Genomic DNA, 15502 nt, shown 5'->3' on the forward strand with positions numbered 1-15502 from the left:
TCAATTGAATCTCTCTCTATAACGAACCAATCCTTCTATTTCCAAATCTTCAGCTCAATACCAACTCGCCCAAAATGGCCTCTAACCCTCCCGCCAAGTGCTGCACTGTCGGCGTCAAGCATGAGTGAGTGACAATTCTACCCCGCCATCCATTTCCCGTTTCGTCATTGCCACCACCCGAGACAAGATATATTGCCTGCACATGAGAAATGGGCAATTGTCAAATGTGTCATCTCATCATGGAAACATAAGACGACAATGATGTCACTTGAGCTGAAAGTCGCAAGCTGGACGCACAGTTTCACCTGCACATAGCTTTGCGCCGAACAATACCATCTCTCGGAAACCCCATGCTAACAGCTTTCTCCCTCCCCAGCGGCGAGCCCACCGGCACCACCTTCAAGATCGGCCAGTACGAGGCCTACCTCGCGACGCCCCCGCCGGTGTGGCCCAGGCCCAGGACACGGCGATCCTGTACCTGCCCGACGTGATCAGCATCTGGCAGAACAGCAAGCTGATGGCGGACCAGTTCGCCGCCAACGGCTACCTGACCCTGATCATTGACCTGTTCAACGGCGACGCCCTCTCGCTCAACCGCTCCGGCGACTTCGACTTCATGAGCTGGCTCACCAAGGGCTCCACCGGCGATAACCCCCACACCACCGAGGCCGTCGACCCCATTGTCGTGGAGGCCATCAAGTATCTCAAACAGGAGAAGGGTGTTAAGAAGATCGGGGCGGTTGGATACTGCTTCGGCGCCAAGGTACGTTCTCTCTTTCCCTTTTACTTATCCTATGTATACCATCAGGGAAACCCAAGTAACTGACACCACCCCCAAAAACAGTACGTCGCTCGCCACTACCCCGACATCACCGTCGGCTACTTCGCCCACCCCCTCCTTCGTCGACGAGGAGGAGCTGGCTGGCTTCAAGGGCCCCCTCTCCATCGCCGCCGCCGAGACGGACGAGATCTTCCCGGCCGAGAAGCGACACCGCTCCGAGGAGATCCTCAAGGAGGGCGGCCGCCCCTACCAGATCAACCTCTACAGCCAGACCGAGCACGGCTTCACCGTGCGCTGCGACGTCTCCAAGAAGGAGCAGAAGTTCGCCAAGGAGCAGGCGTTCCTGCAGGCCGTCACTTGGTTCAACCACTGGCTGCTGTGAAGGCCGGAGGGTGACGATCACGGAAGGGCACAAGGCAAGCTTTGATTAGAGAGCGTATAGAAGGAATATATATATATCGCCACTTCCGATCACGTTGTTGGACGGGCATCTTGAACATCACTGATGTAGCCCCAATGCTGATTAGCATGTGAGAAAGCAAATGAATGAAACAAAATACAAATTACAAAACTGATGCGAGGTGTTGTAAATATTCATATTGCAGTAGCAATTACTAGGCGCTTGGGAATAGGGTCAATATACCAAGGCACACGGCATGCCCAAATACTCCGGCATAATGATACATGAACATGTATAGCATATAATTACTATGCGCTCTCACCAGTGCCCTCACAACTACCTTCTGTAGCAACAGGATCCGACCCCTTCTTCTCCCTCTCCGCCAAGAGCTGGCTAGTGATGCCCTTGCGGCCATCGATATGTTGCGCCCGCTCCAGTCCCCGCTCTTCTTCCCGCAGGACTGCCTGGCTGAACTTGAGCTGCTTCTGTTGCCTCCGCTTCTGCTCCTCAACCACCCTTTCTCGTTCCCGCAGCGCATCTTCACGCTTACGCCGCTCGGCCCTCTCCTTCCGGCTCGCTTCGTCGTCCACGGCCTCCCTTCCTCAGGCGGCGGCGGCAGCGTCTCGATGTAGGTCTTGATTAAGGGGTCGCGGATCGAGGCCTGGATGCCGACGTAGCGGATGTCGGCAAGGAGCTGGGACGGCAGGTTCTCGGGCAGCGTCTTGTTGTTGAGGTCCTTGAGGGGTACGCTGTGCAGGAGGGTCGACAGGTCCTTCTTCTGGGTCTCGAGCGGCAGCTTGAGGCGGGCGATGTAGTCGCGGTACAGCTTCTCGCGGTCCTTGTCGGCCAGGTTGGTGTCGCGCAGCGGCGGCTCTTTACGGTACTTGCGCCGGAACTCGGCCCAGTAGAGCTTTGGGTTCGCTTTTGCTTGGAGGAAGGCCAGGTACGGAATCCGGGGGTCTTTCTTCTCCTCCTTGGCGCGGCGCTCTTTCGAGATCTGGATCCCGGCACGGCTCCATTCCTCCCAGACCTCGCGGCGCGTTTTCATGTTGGGCAGGACGGTCCAGCGCGGATCGTCGACTAGGCTGGAGCCCTCATCGATCAGCTTCTCCCAGGGCGAGAAGGGTTCACGCCGTGGTCGACCAGCAAGTCTTTAAAGAGCTCGCGGGAGTCGCTCTCCGGAAATCTCGAGGCCCTCGGCGCCTTCCGGCCAAGCATCGGGGTCGCCGTCGTCGTACTCGCCCGGGTCGAGGCCGTAGTCCGCGCCCATGGCTTGCAGCTGGGCGGCAAAATCTTCTTCGCTAAACTCGACGGGTCCCTTGTCTTCTTCCTCCTGGTCTTCGGTTCGTTGACGTTTCGATCGGTGCTCGCCGTCTTCGCCGTCTTCGCCGTCGTGCTCGCCTTCGGAGTCGGTGACTTCGACCTCTTCGTAATCGGAACCAATCTCTTGTTGCTCTTCTTCTTGCTCCTCGGCTGGCGCATCAGCCATCTCGGAGTCGCCATCTTTAGATTTTGTCATAGGTTCTGCGCTCGCACTCTTATCGCCTGTGGCTTTTTCTTGGATGCCCTTGATGTCCAGCTCTATCACGCTCTTCATGACTTTCTCGGGTATGCGCCAGTAGCTCGCCTTCTTGGTAGGGTTGTAGACGAATCGGCGCCCGTACTTGGTGTATACCAGGACCCATGGCTCGCAGCCTGGGACCGGAATCGATCGCTTTGGCTTGTCCCGCGGTTGCGGACGTGGCCTGTCATTGCCGCCATGATGACCGCCTCTGCCTCCAAACCCGCCTCTTTGATGCTGCTGTTGTTGAGGTGGAGCATTAAACTGTGCTTGCCATGCATTCGCAGCCGCTGGATTGGATAGGTTGGGTATCGCGGAGTGTTGGAGGAAGCTCGCGTTGGGATTTGGTGGTGGTGGTGGTGGTAAGGCCGTCTCGACAAGCCCAGGTCGTTTGTATGTTGACTCCTGCGTCGCGGTGTTGTAGTAGTAGGTGTGCCCTGTCGGTGCCTTATGTTCGGTCCATCCTGGCGGCAGAAGAGGAGGAGCGTTGCCCGAGGGTTTGTGTGTGTAGACCTGAGCATGTTGTCGGCCGCGCAACTTGGTGGTTTTTGTTTGACGTATCGTGGGCTGAGAGGGAGCTCGGGAAAGTTTGACTTTTGGTGATGCAACAACTTTGTTGACCTAGGTGAGTGCTAGTGGGGCATCAATGCTTGCAAGTTGCACCGACCGGCTGAGACATGAAGCAACTTCTGTAATACTTGCGGCTGTTTGTCTGCAGCCTTCCAAAGCAATGGGGTTCCTCGAAGATAGTAAATAGTAGTATTAAATTGATTAAGCTATTCCATATATTTGTATGTGCGTTCATCGTTTCAAGTTCTGACCGTTTATCAACACAGCCGATGACCTTTCTTCCAGTATTGGGGGCTGGCCAGCAACCAGCCAAGAAGCTAGGCCTTGTCCCGCTAAAACGGCTAGCGCTCAGCTGAACCGCAAAGGGACAGCTTGCCCTTGAAAACAAGCAACAAATGCGCTGCTCCGTCGATCTTCCCGTCATTTGAACCAGGCACGCGATCCCCATGTCTTAATTCCAACAGCCCACTATTTACCACCACTTATTAGGTCACTGGCGGCGCACACCCTTGAACATGCTCTGGAACATCTTCAAAAGCATTCGGAGACGGTGACTTGCAGCTATGGCGCCGTCAAATGGGAGCAGCGCCGCCACGGGGGGCATTCTGGGTGCCCTGGCCCGGTTCTGGACTGTAAGTATTCCCGTGTGCTTGCTATCTGCTTGCGTCTACCCTTTTGGCCCCGGCTGCCCCCTGAGGATGCATGTCGACATTCAAGAACTCGAGACTGACTCTCTACCAATGTGCAGCACTCCTACGCCCCCGACTACATCGGCTTTGCAGCCCTGCTGACGGCCTACATCCTCATCGCCCTGCTCGTCGAGCCCTTCCACCGCCTCTTCAGCATCTCCGACCTCGCCATCTCCTTCCCGCACGCCGAGGTCGAGCGCGTGCCTGTCGCCATGAACGTCGTGTACGCCGCCTTCGTCCCGCTGGTCGCCGTGATCCTCGTGAACCTGTCGACCCGCGCCTCGTTCCACAAGCACCACACCACCGTGCTGGGCCTCGCCATCGCCGTCATCCTGACCAGCTTCCTGACGGACGTGGTGAAGAACACGGTGGGCCGACCCAGGCCCGACCTCCTCGCGCGCTGCAAGCCGAAGGCCGGCACCCCCAAGAACACGTTGGTCGACTTCACCGTCTGCACCGAGACGGACAGCCACACACTGCACGACGGCTGGCGCTCGTTTCCCTCGGGGCACAGCAGTTTTAGCTTCGCCGGGCTAGGCTACACGGCGCTCTTCCTCGCGGGCCAGCTGCGCATCTTCCGCGACAGGCGGGACCTGGGCCGGGCGCTGATCTGCCTGGCACCTATAGTCGGAGCTGCCATGATTGCGATGAGCCGTTGCCAGGATTACAGACACGACGTCTACGACGTATGTACGGGCTCGTTGTTGGGGATCATGATCGCTTTCTGGAGCTACCGGCGCTACTGGCCGCGGCTTTCGAGCCGGGAGTGCAACGTGCCATACTCGGCCCCGGGCTCCATCGAAGAGCAGGACAGGGAGGCGCGGGGCGGTTGGAGTCGGGTGCGGGATGAGGAGGAGGGAGGGCCGGTCCTTGGTCGGAATGGTGCGTATGAGATGACACAGCTGGGGCAGAATAGAGGATAGCTAACGAAATGCGAATAGTGGATTGATCTCACTGATCCCGACCAGGCAGTCCCTGCCAGACCGAATTGTGTTTCTACTTTGACTAATCCTATTTAATCGGATGCGACATAACGTAAGCATATTGGTGTTTTCCCTATATATACATTCAGGGGAGTTGGGATTGTTTTCCATAATACGCTTTGGAGCATAGAGTTGAGCGAGGCAGGGCAAGGATACATGTTGGAAGGGCATTTTCTTGGCGTATGTTTTCTGAGGTCATTAAGATATCATTCGAATATATATTGGCTGAAATCTTGACATATCGTTTCTTCGTTTGCAAGCATGTCTGTTTGCCGTTGCGGCAGTCTGCCGGTGGATCTGAGACCAACATTCAGTTCGAACTTGACCATCCAACAATTGATCCAAGTCCATCCGTGATTCTGTCAATTGGTTGGACGAGACTAATGCAAGCACTTTAGCCTTCGAGTTTCGAGTGCACGCAGTGTAAGGTGACCATCGTTTCTTTTTCTGCTGGCTAGGCGTCTTGGGCTTGACTTTGCACAAGGGGTTGCCAAGTTGCACAGCAAGCCCCTTCACCATCCACTCACGACTCCCCATAGCGGTTTGTATGGGGCTCTGTGAATTGCTGTGCCGACCAGAGCCACCCCACCTCGAGTCCCTGCGGCCAACCACTCGCCTCCCGTCCCTGAAAACAGCCCAGGGCCAGAGATCTCCCTCGGTCCTCAGATCGATGCTGTTAGCACCTGCAGCCAATTCAGCACATTCCACTAACAGACGCTACTGGCAAGGCGACAACTGGCGACAACTTGCAGCTTGAGCACTCCGAGGCGGCTTGCAGGCAGTGGCACTGGGAAACCACCTCCCTTCCCCAATTGAACTCGACGCCAAAAGCGATCACCAAACTGACTGCAGGTGCTGTTCTGACCTGTCAGGTTTCCGCCTCCCAGCCCAACAGTACTTTGGAATGTTTGCTTGAGTATTTCACTTGTATTTCACCTTGGCCACCCCAGGTCCTTTTTGCATTTTCGCCCGTTGATTTGTACAACACATTGCATCTCCAGATCGCCTGCCCAGTAAGTTTTTCTTCCTCAATTGGCCATCGTCGCCATCGCTCAGTAACATGCACTAACGTATATACCAGGTGCGTATGTAATAGTACATCATGGACAACCAACACTTTGTGGTCAAGCGGGAACATGGTTCACCGCAAGCGCCGTCTGAGAAGGCCTCGGGAATCATGAGAGCAGCACCATCATTGGCACCTCCTTCCATGAGAAGCATGCCGCAGGCATCAACAGTTGGGCCTACCCGTTCCCAATTCCATCGTTCAGATGCGCCCCCTGCCTCAACAGTCAACGGCCACGCAACGCGATCTCAGTTTCACCGATCGGAAGCCCGTATGTACTTCCCTTCTTGTTTCCTCTCGTCGGCTTCAGTCAAACTAATCCTCCCGCAGCTAGTTATGAAACCCGGGAGAGTGAGGCTGATCCTCTCATGATGGAGATGCGCGTCAGACAGAGTGTACGTGATGAGAGCGTGCCGTCATCGCACGATGATATGCAGCAGAGCTTCACACACCGCAGCTTCACAGATATCGGCATGAAGCTGAAGGCCTGCAACGATACTGTCGGAGAACTGCAGCAGCTAGGCATACAGCATGTCGCAGAGCTGCCTGAGCTGGTCATGGTTGGCGACCAGTCCTCTGGCAAGTCCAGCTTGATGTCTGGCCTGGCCGCGCTCAATCTTCCCCGCTCCGGTGGCGTCTGTACTCGATGCCCCATTCACATCCGCCTCAGCCGCAACCGAGAACCGGTCTGGCAATGCACAGTCTCCCTCCAACTGGACTACGACTACTGCCCAACGGGCCCAATCAAGAAGTCCGACGTGACCAAAGCCAACCCGTTTCCGCCTTGGGTCAAGAAACCACATCGCGAGTCACGGAGTTTCAAGACCATCTTCGACAAGGCCGAAATTGAGGAAGTCCTTCGATGGGCGCAGGTTGCCATTTTGAACCATAGCCGCAACTCTGAACTCTTCGTTCCTGGCGAGGGTGCTTACGCCAAGGAGACGACCCTGGAGCAAGCAGCAACAGAGACGGAGGCCCAATTCTCCCCCAACATCGTTGCCCTTGAGGTTAAAGGTCCCAGTCTTCCGGACTTGAGCTTTACGATCTCCCCGGTGTATTCTTGGCACCCAGCAAGGAGGAGGACGAGTACATTGTACAAGTCGTGAAGAACCTTACCAGCCACTATGTCCGCCGTGAGCGGGCCATTATCATGTGGGCGCTTCCCATGAACCATGACCCGGAGAACTCCATCTCTCTTGGGGATAATCCGCGATGCAAGAGTATGATCCTGTTCTCCCCTTACGGCACCCGGTTCCAACTATACTAATTTTTGGATAGGCTCAAAACCGCACAATCGGCATCATGACCAAAGCCGACTTGATCCAAGACTCGGCGTCCTGGTTGGCCATTCTCCGTGGCGAGAAACACACGGTCGGCCAAGGCTACTTCATCACTTCTCGGCCCCCGGACGAGGCCCTGGAAAGTGCCGCGCAATGGGAACAGCATTTCTTCCATACTGGACCTAGCGATTGGCCTAATGAGTTCGAGCACTTTCAGGGCCGGTGCGGAGTCGAGTTGCTGACCAAATTCATCTCGCGACGCCTCAGCGACGCTTTTACGGACAGCTTACCCTCGATCAAGCTGAAGATCAACGAGCGCCTCCGAGAAGTCAGAAACCGGCTTTCGGAGCTGCCCGAGCTACCTCATAATGTTGAACACGAGGTCAAGTCCAGTCTACTCCGGTTCTACTCGGACGTGAAAGACGGTATTAAGGAAAACGGTTTCTTGTCGGAGTGGAACGCCCTCAACAAGCAATTCCAAGCTTGCCTTCTCAAGATGAAGCCAACCTGTCTGGTTAAGGATGATGATCCACCGCCCGTCATCGACCTTAACATGTCTGATGACGATACGTCCTCCGTCACCATGGCTGACACACCCTCGAACCGAAAGCGAGCTCGGCCAAGCGACTCGACCATTCGCGGCACACCTTCAAAACGCTCTCGCGCCGGCGCCGTTGATATGTCTCCCATCAAGCCAGAAAACGACTGGCCGAGGGCGTCGCAATCTATGCGAGCGACGCCAATGCTGACACCGCCCGTGCCGAACGAAGACCAGTCTCCATTCCGGCAGTTCTACAATCTTGGCAGACAAGGACTCAGTATCGTATCAATTCGCCATGAGATCCAGAGATGCCAAACCCCGGGAATGCCGCCCGACGTCATTCCCCAGAACGTATACGATCCCCTGATCCAGAAGGCCATTAGGAACTGGCAACCTGCACTGGATATGTATAAGCAGCACACCGTGGCTTTGTATGAGAATGTCATCTATCGGGCGCTTGAGACCTCGATGTCCAGCTTCATTCGGCGCAACATCTACGCCACTTCGCGCGAGCACCTCAAGTCTTTCATCGCTGAAAACGAGCAGCGCCAGGCCGGCCGGCTGACGGACCTGTACTGGGCCGAGATGGAGGGCATGTTCGTCACGGACGAGGAAAACTATACACGCTACAAGGAACAGGAGGAGCTGGTGCTGCGACGCGCGCGCAACATGAACCGGCTGCGCGTGGCGGGTTTTGCCTGGGACGTCCAGAATGGCAACAGCGAGGAGGACCGGGCCAAGCAGAACGACTTCATCCGCAAGCACCTGCCGCGCCTTGGTGACGACCCCTACGCCGCCGAGATCAAGGTCGCCGCCGTCGTCCGCGGGTACTACATCGCCGCCGCCATGCACTTTATGCGGAGCGTGGCCATCAGCATGAACGCGAATCTGCTCAAGCCGATTGCGCGCCGGTCGCTGGACCTGTTCCTTGACGAGAAGTTGCAGATTAGCGAAGCAGGTAAGCAACCAGCCCTTTTATCATTTCCTTTCTCGAACCGTGGACGGGCACTGCAAGAATACGAGCTGCTGCTGCTTCATGTTGTATCCTTACACCATGCTTCGCTCTATCCCACCTTTCTCCGCCTCTTACTTTTCTCATTCTCTACCATTTCACATTCATTCTTCTCGATACTGTGTACTGATTACGTTCCCTGCTCTAGGTCGCGATGATTCCATCTACGCCCAGCTGATGGAGGAAGACGATATGATCGCCGTCCAGCGCACTCAGCTTCGGCGCGAGATGAACAAGCTGACCCAGGCTATCGATTCCATCAACCAACTCGAGATCAGTGGTGGCGGTGCTCGTCGCCCCTTCTATAACGGCGGGGCACTGGGAAGCGACATGGCTGATATGGAGGTGGACAGTATCATGGGCGATGAGGTTTGAGTTGCGTGCGATTGATCGTGTGATCGATTGGTTGATTTACGTCTTTCTGTTGCAGGGTTTCTTCTCTTTCGGTGGTTGCCATTTGATGATGGACTGGCTATCTGTTGCAAGACCATAGTGTTTCGAGAGCGCGTGTGCAAAGCGGCTGGACGCTTTTTTCTTTTTGTCTGACGGATTTTGCAGTTACGACCGGATCTGGTTCAAGGAGTTTCTGGACGCCTAGAGCACCTACTTCCAAGGCAGGTTTCAGGTTTCCATGTTGGTGGTTCAGGACTACATGTATGTTTGGCAAAGGCGGATTTTGATTTCGAGCTACGCATGAATGTCTGGAGTAAAGGTCGAGAAAGAAGGGCGAGGAAGCATGTTTCGCCCAGAAAAAATTTCACGCATGTATGATAGAGATTTCTGGCGAGATCACGTAGGTTAGTTAGGTAGTTAATGTGTTTATGTACACATTCCTCGGGGGCTTTGACGGAGCTAATACACTCCCCGACCAGTCATCATTCTGTCTTCTAGTTCCCAGTGATGATTGTTGTCCTAGCCCAGCTGGTTTCGCGTCGATGCTTCATTGCCATGGTACCGGCAGCGGAATCGACTTCTCGTATCCCCAGGAAGCTTATCCCACGGGCGCATTCAATTTACTTTGCTCGAGGACCGCGATTTGACAGTGGTATGAGTAGCTTGGGACGGGATACTGGCTATGGAGCTGGTGTCGCATCACGGCGGCTCATCGTAGCAATCATATTCTTAACGCCGCGACCAGCCTCATTCTTTCATGTCCACATATCGCCACTTCAATCGGTCCATGGGGAACCCCGACGTCGTCTTGACTTCATACTTTTCCCCCGGCATGATATCGAACCCATTGTCGCTCAGCGGCCCCGCCAATTCCGCCACTTCGCTGAACACGAAGCATTTGACTGGCTTCTCTGCCGTCACCACGGCCGTGGACTTGTCCTCCGAGTAAGCGATGTTGACGCCGCGGTCGGCGGAGAAGTCGAGGTATTTGATCGGATCTGGCCACGAGCAGTCCGACGAGATGAGCTGGTCGTCGGCGGTGTGTAACCTGGCGTATATCACGAAGGGGTCGGATTGGGACGGGTTGTACGGTTCTCTGCTGTCCTGTTTCTTTCCGGGAACTGGATTCTCGGCGTTAGCATTGCCACTTCAAGAGTTTACTACCTACCTGTGTTGAATGTAACCATATCGCAAGCTAATTACCTACTCGACCTTTCGAGATACAGTGTCCCTCTTAGGAAGCAATGAACAATGCACTTACTCTGTACTCTCGCGTCATTGATGAGCTGGATGCAGTCATTCGTCTGCGACGAGATTCCCACCTCGATGGGCTCCGCCACTTGCTTGCCCGTTTTCACCGAGATGAACTTCACGGTCAGCCTCCCCATCCAAACTCCCTTCTGCCCATTGCCCGAGACCCAAGCGTCGAACCGGACGTCGTCCTCCCAGAGCCTCCGCATATCGATATGGCTCGTGTCCCGCTGCCAGAGCTCCCCGTCCGCCGGCTTCACAGTCCAGTCCCGGAACCGCCGCTGTACGCCGACGGCGATCGGCTGCATGGCGCGCTTGATGGCGTAGTAGGCCGGCTTGGGCACGCCGTGGTAGTCGACCACGGCCCAGGAGACCGTGGGCCAGCAGTCGTTGAGCTGCCAGACCAGGACGCCGCCGCACTTTCGGTGCCCCTTTGTGCCCCACTGCCGCCGCCAGGCTTTGTACGCGCCGCCCACGGCGTCGGCCTGCACGACCTGCGTGAGGTGCGCGAACCCCTCGAGGTCCTGCCGGAGCCGGAAGTTCTCGGTCACGTACGAGACCAGGCGGCGCGAGTGCCCGATGGCTTTGTTGCGGAAGTCCATGGCCATGCTGCCCGGGTACCGGTCCTCTTTCCGGGTGATGCACTTCTCCAACGTCTCGAGGTGCGGGTACGCCTCCATGCCGAACTCGGAAACGAACCGTCCGCCCATCTCGGAGAGTTTCTGGTACGGCTCCATGGTGCCGTGCCAGACGTTCCACTGGTGGACGTCGCCGATGGTGGGGTCGACTTTCAGAACCGTCGACTTGCCGTTGCCGAAGGGCGAGGAGGGGTGGTAGGGCACCCCGACCTTCTCGGACTCGATGACTTTGGGCAGGAGGTGCTCGTAGATGTAGCGCGCCGGGAAGTCGGTCTCGAGCCACTTCTCCGGGTTCGTCTTGTCGTCGTCGTCGGTGGGGTCGTACTGCAGGCCATAGCGCTCGACGATCTGGTAGTCCTCGTTGTTGCCGGCCCAGATGACGATGCTGGGGTGGTGTCGCAGCCATCGCACGTTCTGCCGCGCTTCGAGCTCGACGCTCGCGAGGTACGCGGGGTGGGCCGGGTAGTTGGCGCACGCAAACATGAAGTCCTGCCAGACCAGCACGCCCAGCGCGTCGGCGGCCGCGTAGAAGGCGGCGGGCTCGTAGACGCCGCCGCCCCAGACGCGGACCATGGTCTGGTTGCCCTCGGCCGCGAGCCGGATCCAGTCCGCGTAGGACGAGGAGGACTCGGACGAGTGGTGCCGCGACGGGTCGTTGTCGAGGGGGATCCAGCAGCTGCCGCCGACGAAGATGTCGACGTGGTTGATGCGAAAGTAGAAAGATTGGCCGTGCGAGTCTGGGGCTTGGACGAGTTCGACGTGGCGAAAGCCGGTTGTTTGGGTGATGCGGTGGAGGATGTGGGGGCCTGACCGGACGATGGCGTTGACGGTATACAAGGATTGGGGGCCATACCCGCGCGGCCACCAGAGCTGGACTGCGTCTTCTAGTTTGAAAGGGGCTCTGTACAGGCTGGTAGCTCGTCCTGTTTGGGAGCGAATCTGCTGCAACTCCGTGGTGGACCATTCGACCTTGCCCGTCTGGTTGTTGACCAGCTCAACATACAGCTCGCCCTCCACCCCTTCGCACTCGACCTGGACTTTACCCTTTACTTCGTTCAAGTCATCCAATAGCTCATACACCACCCGCAGACCCTCCAGGCGGCAAGTGTACGTCTCGAGCGCGACGGGCTTAGTCGGCCCGCAGGTCATGATGATCGGGCCCCAGTCCCATCCCCAGTGGTACTGTGCCTTCCGCACCGGCCCCCGCGAGATCTCGGTCTGGTGCACGATGAACCGATGCTCGGGATGTTGCTTGACGAGCTCGAGCCCCTTTAACCGCGCAGACTCGAACACGATCTCCAGCTCATTCTCTTCCTTCAGCGCGACCTCGACCCGGTGCTGGATGAACATGTTATCCGACGCCAAAACCAGCTCGTCGTTCAGGTAGACCGAGGCGAACGTATCAAGCCCCTCGAAGTTCAGCACGGCCTTGACGCCGAGCCCCTCCTGACTTTCCTCCGGCCGGCGGAACGCGGTGCGGTAGGTCCACGTTTCGTCGCCGATCCAGCGCACGGCGAGCTCGTTGAGGTCCTGCCGGTAGTCGGGGGCTTTGCCGTGGCGTTCCAGGTCGCGATGGATTTCGGTGGGCGGATCGCCCGCTTCCAGCCATTCTGCATCTGATGAGCGGGCGCCTTGTTTGAAGGACCAGCCTCGGAGAGGGGTAGAGTTGAACGGGATTGCTTTTGTATTTGACATTGATACCCAAAATCTTAGATTGGTTTTACACCTGAGCTATTACCAATTGTGTAATAGAATAATATTGACATAAGATATGTTTTCAAGAACCATGCGGTGTAGATGCTATCTCTCGGGGATGCTAGGTAGGTAGAGTGCATTAGGTCCCTAGTAGCATGCTTCGTGACTTTGGCCTGGAGGGGCATCCATCCCCCAGTGGAAAGCAAGCAAATAGGTGTGACCAATTGGGGAACGTAGCACCTAATGGGCTAATGGCAAGCCAGGCAGCTTCCCAAGCCGTTAGAATGTAGCATGCGTTGCACCACATCCCAACGTAGCTCTACCACTTACACAATGCGGGGGTCCTGTCCCAACTGCAAGTCGACAGCTGCAGCCTGCATCGGATCGCATTTACCCACACAGCAACGATCATCACAACCACGTTGCGTCGGGGCAATTGGTGCCGAGGATATAGCTTGGCAAGTCAATAGCAAATGGCTTGATGGGATCTCGGGTAAGCAAATGTCAGACGCATAGATAAGATGCATGTAACGTGGGCTGCCGCCAATCTGGGGATCGCATGCTTCTGTAATGCGGGGAAGGGTCAATCGTCAACGGTTGCATGTCAGCAATGTTCGACCAAGAGACATATCACTTGCATATTCATTGATTCTTATATCTCTTTCTCACTGACATCTGTGTATCATGATGACCTTGAAGGCATTCTATTGAGCTGAATCTGAGCTCATCGCGGAAACACTGGACTTCTAGCAACACCATTTAATATTGACCAACATGGCGTGTGTTGCAGGGGTCAGGGATGCGAAAGCCTCCAAGCATACCGGCGAGCGCGCCTTTATTGGCGATGACAAGAAGATATCCGAAGAGGGTGAGGTCGAGGGTGTCAACACGGCCTTCGCAATGATCATGGAGAAGCACAAGCCCAACCCGTGGGGCAAGGGTCACATTCAGCTCTATATACTCGCGACAGTGTGCTTTCTCAACTCCACGATGAGCGGTTAGTCCGTCTCGGCTTCTTCTTTCTTGATCATCTACCTATCGCGCACCTCTCTGCCTCCAATCCAGGTGCGTAGCGCGGGCGAACTGACTTACCCCGGCGTTTTGATGGCAGGCTTCGACGGCTCCCTCATGGGCTCCATCAACGTCCTCGACAACTTCACCAGCTACTACGGCCTCGCCCAGAATGGCGCCGCCTCAACCGGCATCGTCTTCGCCATCTTCCAAGTCGGCCAGATGTGCGCCGCGCTCTTCGTCTGGGTCGCCGACTGGCTCGGCCGCAAGTGGCTCATCTTCATCGGGGCCGCGGGTGTCGCCGTCGGCACCATCGTGACCGCGACGGCAACGACTCTAAGCGTCTTCATCGGGGGCGCTTCCTTCTGAGCTTCTTCGCGCAGATGGCCTGCTCCGCGAGCCCGCTGTACCTGGTCGAGGTGGCGCCGCCGCAGTACCGCGGCACGCTGGCAGGCATGTATAACACTTTTTACTATTTTGGTTCCATCCTCGCGACGTCAGCCGTCTACGGGGCGCATAAGCACTTGTCGCACACAGACTTGGATTGGCGCCTGCCGCTCTGGCTGCAGATGGTCTGCCCGGGGATCGTAGCCGTGCTCATCATGTTCTTCCCCCGAGTCGCCCCGGTGGCTGGTGGGCAAGGACCGGCACGAGGAAGCCCGCGCTTTCTTGGTCAAGTACCACGCCAATGGTGATGCCAATCACCCGCTCGTCGATCTCGAGATGTCTGAGATGATTGAGTCTCTCCGCATCGAGCCCATAACGGAGTGGCGCAACTTCTTTGACCTCCGGGTGTTAGTCCGGACTCGAGCGAGACGGTACAGGACGATGCTTAATGTGGTATTTGCGTGGTTTGGGCAGTTCTCGGGAAACAAGTAAGCTCCACCACTGCCCCTTTTCTTTTGATTGTATGCAACATCGTGACTGGAAACGGGGGAAGGTCCTGAAATTATGCAGTGTTGTATCATATTACATGCCCTATCTTCTCGACAACGTGGGAATCAAAGACGCTGACACGAAGCTGCTGCTCAACATCATTTACGCCCTCGAAGGCTACATCTTCGCCACCGCAGGCGCACGCATGCACGACATCATCGGCCGCCGCAAGATGCTCCTCGGCGCCACCGCCGGCCTCATCCTCTCGCTCGCGATCGCGGCCGGGACCGCGGCCGGCTACGAGCACACCGGCAGCCGCGCCGCCTCGTCGGCCTCGATCGCCTTCATCTTCGTCTTCGGCGCCGTCTTCGCCTTCGCCTTCACTTCCATGCAGCCCATCTACCCAGCCGAGGTCATGAGCAACGACATGCGCGCGAAGGGCATGGGCACCTACAAGATCGCCGGCGGCGCCGCGGGGTTCGTGAATACGTTCGTCGCGCCCATTGCGCTCGCGCGGGGGCGGTACTGGGTCTATGTGTTTTTCGTGTTCTGGGACTGCTTCGAGTTCGCGTTCATGTATTTCTTCTTCGTGGAGACCAAGGGGTTGACGCTGGAGGAGATGGATGGGATCTTCGAGGCGCGGGACCCGCGGAAGGCGAGTACGCGGAGGAGGAAGATGGTGATGGTCCGAAGCTGGGTGGTGCTGAGGTTAAGGTTAAGGATGAGGTTGTTGTTGGTGAGAAGTAGGGAGATAG

The 15502-nt window shown here is 56.7% G+C and overlaps 7 protein-coding genes across 7 annotated transcripts; 4 read left to right on the forward strand and 3 right to left on the reverse strand.

Moving 5' to 3' along the window:
• Positions 1–74: 74 nt before the first annotated feature.
• PG997_007102 (uncharacterized protein) lies at positions 75–1163 on the forward strand (the record flags this gene model as incomplete). Its single annotated transcript, XM_066811417.1, has 4 exons — positions 75–124; positions 361–763; positions 845–874; positions 933–1163. The coding sequence occupies 4 exons, from the start codon at positions 75–77 to the stop codon at positions 1161–1163; spliced, it is 714 nt and encodes a 237-aa protein (XP_066670340.1).
• A 326-nt stretch (positions 1164–1489) lies between these two features.
• Positions 1490–2229, reverse strand: PG997_007103 (uncharacterized protein; the record flags this gene model as incomplete). The annotated part of the gene is made up of 2 exons (XM_066811418.1): positions 1490–1666; positions 1732–2229. 2 exons carry the CDS (start codon positions 2227–2229, stop codon positions 1490–1492), a joined length of 675 nt encoding a protein of 224 aa, XP_066670341.1.
• Positions 2230–2334: 105 nt separating this feature from the next.
• PG997_007104 (uncharacterized protein) lies at positions 2335–3421 on the reverse strand (the record flags this gene model as incomplete). Its single annotated transcript, XM_066811419.1, has 2 exons — positions 2335–3363; positions 3410–3421. 2 exons carry the CDS (start codon positions 3419–3421, stop codon positions 2335–2337), a joined length of 1041 nt encoding a protein of 346 aa, XP_066670342.1.
• A 454-nt stretch (positions 3422–3875) lies between these two features.
• On the forward strand, positions 3876–4924 carry PG997_007105 (PAP2 superfamily protein; the record flags this gene model as incomplete). The annotated part of the gene is made up of 2 exons (XM_066811420.1): positions 3876–3944; positions 4061–4924. The coding sequence occupies 2 exons, from the start codon at positions 3876–3878 to the stop codon at positions 4922–4924; spliced, it is 933 nt and encodes a 310-aa protein (XP_066670343.1).
• A 1162-nt stretch (positions 4925–6086) lies between these two features.
• PG997_007106 (interferon-induced GTP-binding protein Mx3) lies at positions 6087–9258 on the forward strand (the record flags this gene model as incomplete). The annotated part of the gene is given in 5 exon segments (XM_066811421.1): positions 6087–6321; positions 6381–7104; positions 7122–7270; positions 7363–8829; positions 9032–9258. The coding sequence occupies 5 exon segments, from the start codon at positions 6087–6089 to the stop codon at positions 9256–9258; spliced, it is 2802 nt and encodes a 933-aa protein (XP_066670344.1).
• Positions 9259–10023: 765 nt separating this feature from the next.
• On the reverse strand, positions 10024–12860 carry PG997_007107 (glycoside hydrolase; the record flags this gene model as incomplete). Its single annotated transcript, XM_066811422.1, has 2 exons — positions 10024–10386; positions 10527–12860. 2 exons carry the CDS (start codon positions 12858–12860, stop codon positions 10024–10026), a joined length of 2697 nt encoding a protein of 898 aa, XP_066670345.1.
• Positions 12861–13634: 774 nt separating this feature from the next.
• Positions 13635–15494, forward strand: PG997_007108 (uncharacterized protein; the record flags this gene model as incomplete). The annotated part of the gene is made up of 6 exons (XM_066811423.1): positions 13635–13857; positions 13972–14186; positions 14255–14458; positions 14490–14665; positions 14829–15432; positions 15468–15494. 6 exons carry the CDS (start codon positions 13635–13637, stop codon positions 15492–15494), a joined length of 1449 nt encoding a protein of 482 aa, XP_066670346.1.
• Between the last annotated feature and the right edge of the window lie 8 nt (positions 15495–15502).

Source organism: Apiospora hydei (genome assembly GCF_038363865.1).
Source record: "Apiospora hydei strain CBS 114990 chromosome Unknown utg000005l_segment0_segment0, whole genome shotgun sequence".
Taxonomy (NCBI): Eukaryota; Fungi; Ascomycota; class Sordariomycetes; order Amphisphaeriales; family Apiosporaceae; genus Apiospora; species Apiospora hydei.